At 45.9% G+C, this 13,800-nt stretch overlaps 1 protein-coding gene across 2 annotated transcripts in view; it reads right to left on the bottom strand.

Annotated features, from left to right (window-relative positions):
• The window catches only part of MLIP (muscular LMNA interacting protein), a 2,218,014-nt gene that overhangs the window by 520,348 nt on the left and 1,683,866 nt on the right, over window positions 1-13,800 (bottom strand). For both annotated transcript variants that reach the window (XM_069606136.1, XM_069606137.1), the window contains exon 7: window positions 6,923-6,991. In XM_069606136.1, coding sequence (XP_069462237.1) covers window positions 6,923-6,991 — 69 coding nt within the window. The remainder of the gene's footprint in view (window positions 1-6,922; window positions 6,992-13,800) is intronic.

The raw sequence follows: 13,800 nt of genomic DNA, 5'->3' as shown, positions 1-13,800 counted from the left end.
ATTGGGCCCATTCGGAAATTCCTCATTCCCCATTGGCCCAATGGGGAAAATTCACGCTCTTAACCCCGGCGGATTTCCTGCCGGCGGTAATAGCGCCGAAAATCAGAAAATTTGCTGCAGATTTCCCCCCATGTCAGAGCTGGGGGGAAATCTGCCAAAGCCATGATCTGGCGGACCCTTAAATGTGGCCGTAATAGCGCTACCGCTGTATTTAAGGGTAACCGCCAGTCTGTGCTGAAGCCCTTAATCTAATAGAGTTATGCACTACTTGTGTCATGGGAGACCCAGGTGTTTCGTTTGTTTTACATCCACTGAATCCCACTAACAGTAAGCTATCCTCATTTGCTAAGAACAACCTTTATTTAAAGTAATGTCCAACACCCAAACCCTCACAGACCCGTATTGCCATGGGAGTACCTGTGCATAATAGGGAACTGGCACCCAATACAGCAAACACGGTTTAGAGCATAGAGCATAGAGTGTGTGGCAAATACAGAGCAGAGAATGAGAGGATCAGCAGATTGCAATTAAGAGACAATGTTCACCTGCCAGGACCCACATGAACATTTTTAAATTCCTACCCTAAGCAGCAAATACGTTTAGGGCACCATTTTGGACAAAGAAAGCAGTGTAGAAGTGGGCAGGCCACAGGGAGCCAAGGCCAAAGATTGATGTTTTTCCACCCAGAGACAGCAAAAATCTAAGATTCCCAGGGAATATTTATTGGCCATACGCCTATTTAGCAGCTTCAGAATCCACAGGCACCAAGTCGGAGGGGCAAATGGTGCAATCAGAGAAACTGATCAATGTTAAATCCACACGGATTTAGAGACCTAATCAGACCAATCAGTGTCTTGGATGATAATACGGACCTAGGTACTTTGAAGGAACAAAAGAAAAGCAAGAGTTGAGAATCTAGAGGCAGACATTACAAGCAAACCAGGGGAAGGAACATTTTACAAGTGTGCAGCCCAATGTAGGAGAGAGAGAGCTGGAGACCAGGAGAACTAAATGAGAAGTTGATGCTGGACCTTACACTAAGAAGAAAGCTCTGGGTGGTCTAGAGTAACCTGTGTGGCTGCCCACTTTGATGTGTCTAAGGCTGACCTGGGATCACAGTTGCTGGCTTTACCTAGCCACCTGAACGGTGCAGAACTGCATGCCAGTGTAGAGGGCACCATATCCCTTAACAGTACGATTAGCACATTACCCTTAATTAGTGGGGTGAGCACTATTTCTCTCAAGGGTCACAAGGGCACTGTTTTCCTTAAAGGTCAGAAGAGCATGAGATTCCGACTTAGTGGAAAGCTACTATATTACTTAGATACAGGAAGGACATAATATACCGTATCAGTAGCAAGGGCGCTATATCGCTTAGGAGAGAACTGATGCACTATCACCCTGGATTAGGAAGTAGTGGGACAGGCACTATCCTCCTGGCTGGCTACAAATTCAAATCTGGGCACTATATCCATGTGAAGAGGAGGTGCAGCAAAGAAACAGTTGGCCACTGAATCCCTGTGACTGTAACCTGAGTAAAGAAGCAGCCAGGTGCTATATCCCTGCAACTCCTTGATCCTAGAAGTGTCTGTGTGCTATATCCTTGGAACTGTAGGGAGTTTTGAAAACCCGATGGGGATCAGTAGCCTCACTAGACAAGGACTCCTGGCACTTTATGATTTATACACTGACACATTTGTATTTAGAACGATCTCAGAGGAGAGCACTCTGTTTAATTCGAAAGTGACATACTCCCTCCCCCTTTTACATGGGCAAGCAAAGGTAAGAATTCTGGGGGAGGACTTCACGGGTAAAGAAGTATTTCTTTTGTTTACCTAGTAAGCATGGAGCTCCCCCACTAGGAAACCTTACACCTTAATATGTGGCCCACCCGGACACTCTAACCTTAGACCATTCCTGAAGTGGGATGTCCATTTTCATAATAGGTGAGCACTTAGATCATATACATGTTTATGCAAGCGCATCCTATAAGTGCTTAAAGTTAAATATGTGTCATGTTTTTTGTCGGCCACCTACACTGCACTGACCATTTCAACACATTCACAGGACCTGGCATGTGGTCACGCTCCATGTGTACTGCATCCAGGATCCCTGCAAGGAACAGCATTAAACTTTCGGAAACAAATAAAGTGGGCTGCATACTTTATTTGGACGATGTTGTGCACGTCGGCCAACGAGGTCCAAAGGTACTGTGCAGACTACCTCATTATCTTATTTTAATAGGGAGGCTCCCTTAATTATTACCATTGAGGTACTATTAACCAATATTTATCAGGTGTTTTGTTAATGTGACCATAGACAAAGAAGATAGCTGCTTGTTTGCTCAATTGGAAATTAAGTATGTATATATTGTCTTCATCTTTTAAACCGTTCCTTCCCAATTATGTTTTGGCTAATGTTTCTTAAACTTCTTGTCCCTTTGAACAGCCTCCCTCTTCCTCTGCGGATGGAGCAGAATCTCCTTAAGTTCTGGGAAAGCCTCAAGACCATTCTCTTTACCTCTTCCTTCTCCTCCTCTCTCCCCTGCTAATGTCACAGTAGAGTGACTGATGTGCAGGGCCCTTATGCACCCTCGGGGCCCTGACCCTCCCACATCTCTCATCCCAGCCACTGCCTATTCACTGCACTTACTTGGCACTCCCTCCCCACGGGTGGTGGCACTTACGTTCTTTTTTTCCAGCACTTCACCCCGAGCACTTCTCCTTAGCACCACAGCACCTTTCCCTTACACCCCTCCCCCTGCATTAGCACGTTCTGAACACTCACAAGGCATAGCAGGTTTGTCTCCCGGGCCTATTAGTCTCGCTATGTGTTTTTTTTACTATTAATTCAGTTTGTATTTATTTTTGATGTAATCCATTGCGTACCTCCCCTGTCCCCACCCTGTCACCCTGTGGGCGCTTTGAAATAGTTTTGCTAATTGTATAAGCGTCTAACAAATGACCGATACATAAAATAAATACATTTCTTGCTTTCAAAAATGAGTGCTACAGTACTCCGGCGTGCATCCTAGGAAAATGACACGTGCAGTTCAATGTCATTTTGTCATCAAGGGGTGAAAGGAGCTAATAGTGGTTTGAAAGTGTGGAATGTTGTAAAAACAAGCACTGAGTAATAACCATTCCGTTAGACTGTGGAGGCGCATGAAGTGCACTGCACTGAACATTTCAGAACCTGCCAAGAGAATACACATCGGCTGAAAATGTGGCGTTGGCAGAGCACATAACACAAATCTCCTTGTCACACTACACTGAACATCCGAAAGAAGAAAATCCCCTTTCTGCATTTGTAAACATGCTCGCCCTCGGAGTTTACACTCCAGCTGCTTCTGAGCGATAACATGTGCTGTGTGCATTTCAAGTGGAATCAAAGGCAGGAAAAAAATTATTAGTCTTCAATGAAGAGCCGTTGTTCTTACAGCTCAGGGCGCGTGTATGGCAGCACACTGCTGTAGTACTGCCCCAGAAAATCTACACTGCTGGTAATTGAAAGGGTAGGAGTGGAAGAGTGCTATTTTTACAGAAAGAAGTACCCTCTGCTCTCTGTTTTTGGGTGCACAGGTGTCGCCACAGACAAGTTCAACTATAGATCTCGCCTGTGAATCCCAACAGTTTGGTAACAGCCTTGTTAAAACAACTGCAATCCTTTAAACTGCAGTCACAAAAACAGTGGATAGATGTATATGGCGGCCTTAGTTGTTTTATGAAAACATGCAGCATCTCGATCCTTTTGCTTTGAAATCGTCTGAATGTCAGATGTGTCACTCTGCCTTTTGTGGGATTTGGCTTGCCCTGCAAATCGGAGGGTCAGAACTCCATAGAAGTGAGCCACTCACTGGGCAGGTAGTACTGGAAACAAAATAAATGTGTGGGTGATTTCCTCCTGGCCATGGATGATTAGTTCACGGCTCTGGGTGACTTGCTCACGGCCATGAGTGACTAGATACCGGCCCTGTGTGATTAGCTCAGGGCCCTGGGTGACTAGCTCATGGCCCCGGGTGTCTAGCTACTGGCCCTGGGTCACAAGCTCCCAGCCCTGTGTGATTAGCTCCCGGCCCTGGGTGATTACCTCCTGGCCCTGGGTGACTAGTTCCTGGCCCTGATTGATTAGCTACTGGCCCTGGGTGATTAGCTCCCGGCCCTGGGTGACTAGCTCCTGGACCTGGGTGATTAGCTCACGGCCCTGGGTGACTAGCTACCGGCCTGGCTGATTAGCTCCGGCCCTGGGTGATTAGCTCCTGGCCCTGGGTGACTAGCTCCTGGCCCTGGGTGATTAGCTACTGGCCCTGGTTGATAGCTCCCGGCCCTGGGTAACTAGCTCCTGGCCCTGGGTGATTAGCTCCCGGCCCTGGGTGACTAGCCCTGGGTGACTAGCTACTGGCCTGGGTGATTAGCTCCTGGCCCTGGGTGATGAGCTCCCGGCCCTGGGTGACTAGCTCATGGCCCTGGGTGTCTAGCTACCGGCCCTGGGTGACTAGCTACCGGCCCTGGGTGACTAGCTACCGGCCTGGGTGATTAGCTCTGGCCCTGGGTGATTAGCTCCTGGCCCTGGGTGACTAGCTCCTGGCCCTGGGTGATTAGCTACTGGCCCTGGTTGATAGCTCCCGGCCCTGGGTAACTAGCTCCTGGCCCTGGGTGATTAGCTCCCGGCCCTGGGTGACTAGCTCACGGCCCTGGGTGACTAGCTACTGGCCTGGGTGATTAGCTCCTGGCCCTGGGTGATGAGCTCCCGGCCCTGGGTGACTAGCTCATGGCCCTGGGTGTCTAGCTACCGGCCCTGGGTGACTAGCTACCGGCCCTGGGTGACTAGCTACCGGCCTGGGTGATTAGCTCCAGCCCTGGGTGATTAGCTCCTGGCCCTGGGTGACTAGCTCCTGGCCCTGGGTGATTAGCTACTGGCCCTGGTTGATAGCTCCCGGCCCTGGGTAACTAGCTCCTGGCCCTGGGTGATTAGCTCCCGGCCCTGGGTGACTAGCTCACGACCCTGGGTGACTAGCTACCGGCCTGGGTGATTAGCTACTGGCCCTGGGTGATGAGCTCCCGGCCCTGGGTGACTAGCTCATGGCCCCGGGTGTCTAGCTGCCGGCCCTGGGTGACTAGCTCCTGGCCCTGGGTGATGAGCTCCCGGCCCTCGGTGAGCTTAAGACGTGTTTGTGAAACGGAGTCAGGCTGCGCTAAGACTGACGGACGCAACCATGTGTTTATTCTTCTCAGGTTCAGTTTGGCAATAACAAGAGATATATTTGCAGGGCTTAGAAGTGGGACGAATCTGCCATGGTGGTCTATATATATATATATATATATATAAATGGGATACAACAATTAGGAGTGACCCAGAAAAGAAGAGGGGTACTTGGGGATTAACTTAAACAGCACAACCCTGCTCCGATCCTACGGATCTAACCAATATATGACTTAAAGGTTCCAAAAGATAAAGCAATTCTACATGTCCATCAGTTTACTCTTTTTCTGCATATCAATGATTTCATTTATATTCATCTTTGTGGAATCGTTTTATTCGGCCAGAGCCATTAACATGTTAATAACAACACAACCATAGACAGCAATCATTCCACACAAAAAAAGAGATTTAAAATCTGCTTAATAAACAAAAGGGTCTTCCATGTGTTTTAAAAGTGGGTTTTACAAAATTACATTCATCAACTATGTAATTAATATCATTAAAATCCATTACGAGGCACAAAGCCTTCCTAGTGACCCTAACTTTTTAAAAATAAAATGATACCTTAGCAACCAGCTTTTGAGATCAGCGAGAGTGGGATAGATCAATAAATCTTCCCCAAAACCTGATCCACTGGCACACCGCTTGGAACCCCCCGGATCCCAGCAACCCCATTCGTCCTTTCAAAGGTAACACATTCCTTCTAATCATGGGGGATGCAGCTTTGCTCTGCCGATTCCAGACTTGTAATAACTCTTTCCTTAATTGCGAGTACATTTCGGATACGCTTCATCATAGCAGCGTGATCTAACTATTATGGCCTATTTTAAAGGGTGTACATAGGCTACTATTTAGGGCATGCGTAAAATCAAGACCCTGTTTCCTCAATAAAACGTCGCCATTTTTGAATCAAGAATACTTTTCCTGAGCTGAAAAAGAAAAAAAATACGCTTATTGCGTTTATAATGTTAAGGTTTTTAAAAGTAAAAGTTTGTGCTAAAAATGTAATACTATGAACTCAGTTCCATTCTCGTCGCCTGACCCAGATTGGTAGACGAGAGGACAAAACACCTTTCTTAAAATGTGATTTTGGATTCAGTCCAGGCATGCGCTATTGGCATGGCCCCAGATTTGGCAGCCATAAAGAGTCCAGGTATGCACGTTCTCCACCAACACATTCAAACATGTATCCAATCTCTTACCGACAAACCTATAAATTAATCTTAGCAGCCACTGAGGCTCGGGCTAATTTGGGAACCAGCCACGTGGCTCTTTGGAGCTGGCCTGTGTTAGGGAGCCCTTAATCTTTGCCATATTTAGGGCATGTTGTACTGGCTCCAGTATGACTTTCCCCTGTCAAGTGGCTCAGACAGCGGGATTGCCTCAGGGATCTTGCCAGTTCTGTCCCATGGCCCATCATCTTTCGAATGCGTAGCAGAGTTCACCAGCTCCCAAGGACTCTCTCCCGCCTGTACCCAGACCCTGGCAGAGGACTTCATCACAGGAGCTCGTCACCCTCCTTCCCGCCTCTAAAGTCAATTTAAAAAGGTAGTCTACAATGGTAAAAGTCATCCACATACACAGAACAATCAGCACTGGAAAGTGTTCAATAAATGAGCATGTTAATATTTGTAACAGATTTTATTAATGTGTCCTTGTAAAATGTGCCTTGCTCAAAAAAGGACAGAAATGCAGTTCCATTCAGTTTTTTCATACTAACCTTCTGCTCCATAAGCAACGTGTTTGTCGGGATTGCTGCGAAAGCCTTGTATCTTGAAGTGATCTTGTACTGTTAAAAGGTACAAACAAATGACATTAATGTGGATGACACCATAGAAATACTCACACATGGAGGTCATTACTGACTTCTTCTCAGTCAGTCAGAATGTTTGTAATGTTGTCAATAACACATGGTAATGACTGAACTCCAAAACATTCTACCAACAGCAGACGGGGAGAAAACATTCTACATCTCTCTGCGTTTAAGAAACAGCAATGACATTTCGCAGAAAGATGTCCTTCAACAAGACTGTGACAAATGTAATTCTGCTCTGTAGTAGTACAAGGATAAGTAGAGGCTAAACCACCCACTCGGCTCTCACACTTCTACAAACCAAGAGCCAACACAATCATAAAGGGAAAACAGGCAGAGTCAAGACATATAGCTCCTTCACCTTTTATGGTAATGTGGGCCGAGGGCACACTATACTCTCAATAGGGGGGTGAATGTGGCAATCCAAACAGTGAAGTCCAAAATAATGGAATGTCCAATCAAGGTTGTATTACAATGTATATTTTAATCAAACTCACTATGTACAATAATAACTAACTAGAAAACTCTATAAAAACACACCCCTGAAAAAAGAACACATAACATGCAAAGATAAAAAGATAAAAAGCTGCAGAACTCTGGTTAATGAGAGAGAGGGAGTAAAAGCAATGAGAGACCACAATGTTCAAAGGATATGTTCTTGAGGTTGCAAAAGTGATTAAAATAGCCTACCCAGTCTCTAAGGCCAAAAGATGGACCAGAGAAGAAGATAACAGTCAATTATACCTTTGCAAAGGACTTGGTAATTTGACTGCATAGTACCAGGCTTCTCAGTGTCAATCACAGGTTCTCTTCGGTTCGAAGATGTGGCAGTTACGGTGGTCCAGCGGCAAGCTGGCATCGAGTCTGGGGTCAAACAGAAGACGCCTGACTTTACTCGAGCTGTAGGGATCGGGCAATCACCAGGTTCAGTTCAGCCGTTGAGTATTGACCATGGTTGAACTGGGCTGAGATGCACAGGCAAATCGATTCTATTCTGGGTTCAGAGGTGCAGTTTGGGAGGCACCAGGGTTGGGTCGATCAACTTACAAGAGCAGCGATGATCGGGCTGGTGCTCAGATGGAGACCCCAGCAATACAAGGCAGCTGTGTTTTGTTGGTTCGAGGCAAGACAACAATGCGCTTTAGAGGGCATGGTAATGAATGGAGTCGAACAGGCAATGGTGGCTCAAATAACAATGAATGCCAAAGGCAGAGTCGAATGATCCTGATAGCTCGGTCAGCATTCTATACCCTCGAATCATGGCTCAGAGCAGGTTGCTGGCAACAATAGGGGTCTAGGATGTTTAGATTTACAGGTGCTGTGAGTCCCACTCCATGGTCTCAAGGGCCAATGCTAGTCCCTTCTTCGGTGCCCAAACACGGGGGAGGGTGGCACACACCTTCAGGGGTTGTGAAGAATCTAGGGATTTAGTCCCTTCTCCCCAAGGAGGAGTCTCCCTTTTTGAGGCTAGGGAGGGGAGAAAGCTTTCCAATACCCTCCCTAGCGGTTTGGACAAGCGGGACATCACGGGGGGGACTCCCCCACAGAGGACAAGGATTCACGTTCCTTTGAGGAACTCCATAAGTGATTCCCCATGGTAGCATACATCGAACTGTCTGACCTGAAAAAAATATATAAAATCTGTACACTTAGCTTCCGGCAAAACTAAAATATGTAGTTGGTACCAGGAAACGGTGATGTCTCTATAAAGAGAGACATCCACTCAACTGGGACAAGTGCACTGAAAAAGGAGGACATGCAGAGCCAAGGAGAGGAAGAGAGATGCATTCGAAAGCAGGGGTGGCCCTCTGAATGTATAGCACCTGAGAGAGAAGGAGTCGAGAAGGGCTGCAAAATTCATAACTTTCAAAAATGTCCTTACAGCCATAACAGAGAGCAGGAGAGCCAGCGTTTACCCATAATGAGAGATGGCAGAGGAAAGGATATACAACCCTGTGGTGGCATGACCACAATGACTTTGTGGTGGGCAGCATGCCCCTCCAACAACACTGAAACCATAAAGCTGAGAATTCAGTGATCAGGTAGCATACCCGCAGTGATAACAGGACGCTGAGTGAGAGAAGACTGAGAGTAGCCACAGTGAACAGACAGAGAGGAGGAACGCACAAGAAGCACCCGATTGAGCACAGGCCTGGAGTAGTTCAACAGTAAAACATGGCGTAATGGGGAGAATGGGAGTACTGGGAGGCCACCAGAGAATTGTTATTTTTCAAGAGAAATTAATCCCAGTTAAATTAACTAAGCCTTGAATTAAAGTTGATGAAGTTGAACTTTGATAAGGTGATAGAAAATGACGCCCAAGCCTCAGAGGGAGTGCTAAACGACTGCCAGCATTTCTAAGAGTGCAGTGCCAGTCAACATTCTTTTTAGATGTGATTAAGTTAAAAAAAAAAAACTGCTAGCAATTCCAAGTGCCCAGGGAGATTAAAAATACAGTGTGCTACATGTGTGAAACTGATTTCATCAATAGGAATGTATTGCATGTTATTTAAATTAAACTTCATGTAAAGTGTATTTGCTAAGTGTATGATCTGATTATGTTTCAAGGTGCCACTTGTTCATGAAAGTGAACCTAATGAAGTTTTTTGACAGTAAATGTTGTGGGGTTAAAGAGTCTGTGATTTATGACATCCTGAACCAACTAGTGTTTTCAATTTGTGTTTTAAAAAAAAAGGAAAAATAAAAGAATTGTTAGGAAAGAAAAGCATTTGGGCCACAGAGTGAGGTGGCATCATTTGTGATTTGGTACAAATATTAAATGTCCTATTCATTAATAAATATATATTCTTTTATTCTTTCTGTACACCAGCCTGGTTCTTGGCTTACCTAATGCTAAAGGGTGAGGGACCTATGCAGTTCTATATGAAAAATAGACAGAGCTAGATTCAACTTAAAAGGAATATTGGTGTGGTGGGTTTGATTGGCGGGGGAGGGGGGACTGAACTCTCTGTATTGATTGTTGCTACATAAACAGTGTGTGCATGGGAATACAACACAGCAGATATACCCTAGCACATCATTTAACAACCTTTATTAGCTGTACTCTTGTCCCATTCCCCAACTCTATCTTAACCCCACACCATACATGAGAACAGATGCAACTGTACATAGCTGGGAACAGCTGCCAAATGTCGAGGAGCAAGTTGATTGGAAACCTTCATCAACCACTGAGAACTAGTGACTACTGAAAGGTGTTTACATTGCAGAGGAAGGGTGCAGTTAAATTAGGTCAGGCATGAATTTGCTGTTTTGCTGTAACAGCAGTCAGAGGCATAGAGGAGGCAAAAGTCAAATGTACAGAAGGGTTACTGGGATGCCGTGGGGTAGGGGTAAGGTGGGGTGACAATAGATACGAGACAAAACATGTGCAAAGCTGTCTTAGCCAAGCTCTAAGTAGTAAATCACAAGATCAGTAACTATTTTTGCATTTGTAAAGGGCAAAAAAACCCACAGGCAAAGAGTCCCTGGTTACATGGGGGTAAGGGAAAATGGTATTTGAGTGGGGAAGGGGAGAGCAAGGGAAAGGAGAATACAGAGGGTTGCATAGTTTCATAGTTTCATGGCTTCATTGTCAGTGAAAGAAACTTGCATTTAATTGCTTCCTGAAAGGCCAGTTAGAGGGTCCAGAACATAACTGGGGAGGGAGGTTGTTCCAAAGGCGGGCAGCAATGACTGGGAAACTTTCACCCCCCAACTCTTTTGCATTTGAAGAGCGGTGTAGTCAGTCTTTGGCTGTAAATGGATCTTCTTGGTCTGGAGGATGTGCACTTTTCTTTGCGAATGGTAAAGAGGCGCAGTGCTCCAGAGGCAGTGATGAGTGATGGAAAGTATTTTAAAGTGTATGCATTCTTTAACTGGACGTCAGTGAGCAGCTCTTCTGAGTGCTGCTACGTGACTGCGTTTGTAGAGGTCCATAGCTGCCCGGATTGGCATTGTTCTGGATAGTCTGGAACTTGTGAAGATTCTGTCCCGTGGTGCCGGCTAGGAGGGAGTTGCAATAGTCAAGCTGTGAGCCAATGGTGGCTCTTTCTATGGCCAAGCAGTCGTGTGATGAGAGTAGGTGTTTGCTGGCATTTGGTGGTGTGGGCCGCTGAAGATGTGATGGCATTGATGTGTTGAGTCATGCTAAGGTTGAGTCTAGGTTGACCCCAAGCATTTTGCTGCTAAAAGAGACAGGAATGGTGAAGCCATCAATGGTAAATGAGGGGTAGGCTGGGTCCAGTTTGGCCAGACAGGATAGGGGGCTAACAATCTGGATTTCTGTCTTGTCTTATCCTTCATACAGAGTTGGTGAGAAGCCACCCAGGCTTGGATGATATCATATATGGTGTTCATGTTGCTGGAATCTTGTTTGTGTTTGCCTGAAAGTGAGATGAGGATTTGGGTATCATCTGCGTAGTTCATGAAAGATATACACAGGGAGTCGGTTTGTGTAGACATTGTATAAAGTGGGGGAGACACGTGACCCTTGTGGGATCCTTTGTGGGACTCCGCAGGGGACAGCAATTGGCTGTCCCTGCGTTTCCTGCATAGACAAAGTCAGATTTGTCTGTGCGAAAGGAGGAGATCCAACAGCTGGTTGAGTGAAGTTTGTGGCTGTGGTGAGGTGGTGGCAGAGAGTCTGGTGGTCGAACAAGTCGAGTGTGGCTGAGAGGCCCAGCAGGAGGAGGGCAAGGTCAGCTTCATCACATATGTCAACTAGTTTTTTAGGTCTAGTATGGCTGATTTGGTTCGATGACCAGTGTGAAAGCTGGATTGTCAGGGGCTGAGGCTGTTATAGAGTTCAAGGTACGATTGTATTTGAGAATAGGCAGCACAGTCCATAATTATCAATAGAAACGGTACAGTGATGATAGGTTGGTAATTAGTAGAAGAAGTGGGGTCTAGAGGGTTTTTTTTGAGGAGAGGGAAGATCCAAGTTTCCTTGAGGGCAAGAGGGCCAAAGCTGTTGGTGAATGAAGAATTGATAAAAGTAGTATTGATAGGGATTTGAGCTTCTGTACAGTCCTTAATGAGAGGGCAGGGCAGATGTCTCCTTGGCAGCGTGATGGTTTCAGGCCAGCAATGAGATTTGAGGTTTCCAAATCTGTGACAGGCCAGAAATGTAAGCAACGGTTGGCGAATGAGGGTTGGAGGGCAAGTGAAATGGGGGAGGTCAAGCTTATTGGCTTTGGTGAGGACTGTTGAGTGCTCAGTTTTTATTTTTAACTGAAGGGAGACAATTTTGTTGGTAACGGCGTCCTGGATGTTTTGTCACCAGGTATCATCTTTGGTGCATTTTGAGGTAGGGACACTTTGGGTTTCAACCTCCCGTAAAATGGAAAATAGTTAACGGGTGCGGGATTGAGCTTTGAGGGTTCTGTTTGAGAATGCAGATGCTTTAGCGGTGAGGATGTTTTTTTAATATTATTTAGAGAAGCTAAGGAAATTGACTTTGTTGGTTGCAGATGGGAGTTTGCGCCAACTATTTTTGAGGGTACGTTTTTTGTCTCTCATGTCCTGGAGATCCAGGGTAAACCAAGAATTTATATGCTCAGTGGGTTTGGCTTTATAGGCTTTAATCGGGGCAATGGTATCAATGACTGAGAGGATGAAGAAATTGTAGGTGTTAACCACATTGGTTTGGTTAGTGGGTAGGGAGGCTTGTGGGGTGGTATGGTCATCAGTGAGGACAGGGAGAAGGTGCTCTTTGGTGAGGTTGTGAGAGCATCTATTGAGTGCAAGTGGTAAGGGGAGGCATTAGAGGGCTGGACCAGAGTAGTGAGCACTCTGAAGTAAAAAGTATAGTGATTTGAACAGAGATTAGGGGAGATCACTATATTATCCACATTACAATTCAGGTCAGCGATCCAGTCTAGGGTTCTTCCAAGTTTGTAGGATGGGCTAGAGATGCGCTGTATAAACCCAAGGGAGGTTAGGGAGTTAGCCAGCAAAAGGGCATCCTTGTCTATGGGGTCCATCAGTCCCAAATGTTGGTCTTCAAGGACTAGAACTTTGGACGTGGGTCTAGTACTAGTACTGTACTGAGAAGTGCTGAGAGGTCATCCTCAAAGGATTTGGCTAGACCCAGAGGCCAATACATGATGTGAATGGTTAAGGTGTAGGTGTGTAAAATAACAAAGCTAGTGCTAAGTAGGCAGAGCGGTAGAGGGGAGGATTTTAAAAGTTAAGGTGTTGTGGATGAGAGCAAATCTCCCTCCTTTGTGGAGAGGACAATCACAGGGGAGGATAGTGCGGCCTGGGTGTATAGCGATGGCAAGAGAAGGTCCCGCTCCCGGGTGTAGCCAGGTTTTAGTTATGGCAAAGATATCCACGCTGTTTGTTAGTGATGAGGTCTCTGTCACCAGTGACATGGGTGATGATCCTTTGAGCATTGATAAGAGCGCAGGAAAGAGAATGGTCACAGAGTGTGGCAGTGTCGGAACTAGGGTTTGAGAAATATTATCTGTTACATGAGTACCTGTACATTTGAGGGCACTGTGATTAATCAGAGCTAATTTTCCCAAGAACCATGGGCTGGGATCCTTCTCACGTGGTCAGGGAAAGGGACACTCTTCCTGCTCCTGACCCTGGGATGCATTCCTGCAGGAGAATCATGTTAGAGGGGACTCACATCAGAAGGATTGTGAGAATCACATAACTATCTTCCCTAGAGATCCTACAGTTTTGATGGCCTATTGTAAAATGGAGGCATTTGATATTAAAAGTAATCAGAGTACTGTGGACTTCAAGACCCACAATGCCCTAATAACTAGGACGAGGAA

This window comes from Ambystoma mexicanum, chromosome 4p (genome assembly GCF_040938575.1).
Source record: "Ambystoma mexicanum isolate Mex_15411 chromosome 4p, UKY_AmexF1_1, whole genome shotgun sequence".
NCBI classification, from domain to species: domain Eukaryota; kingdom Metazoa; phylum Chordata; class Amphibia; order Caudata; family Ambystomatidae; genus Ambystoma; species Ambystoma mexicanum.
The sequence above is the reverse complement of the archived record's forward strand: the minus strand, read 5'-3'. Positions and strand labels throughout refer to the sequence as shown.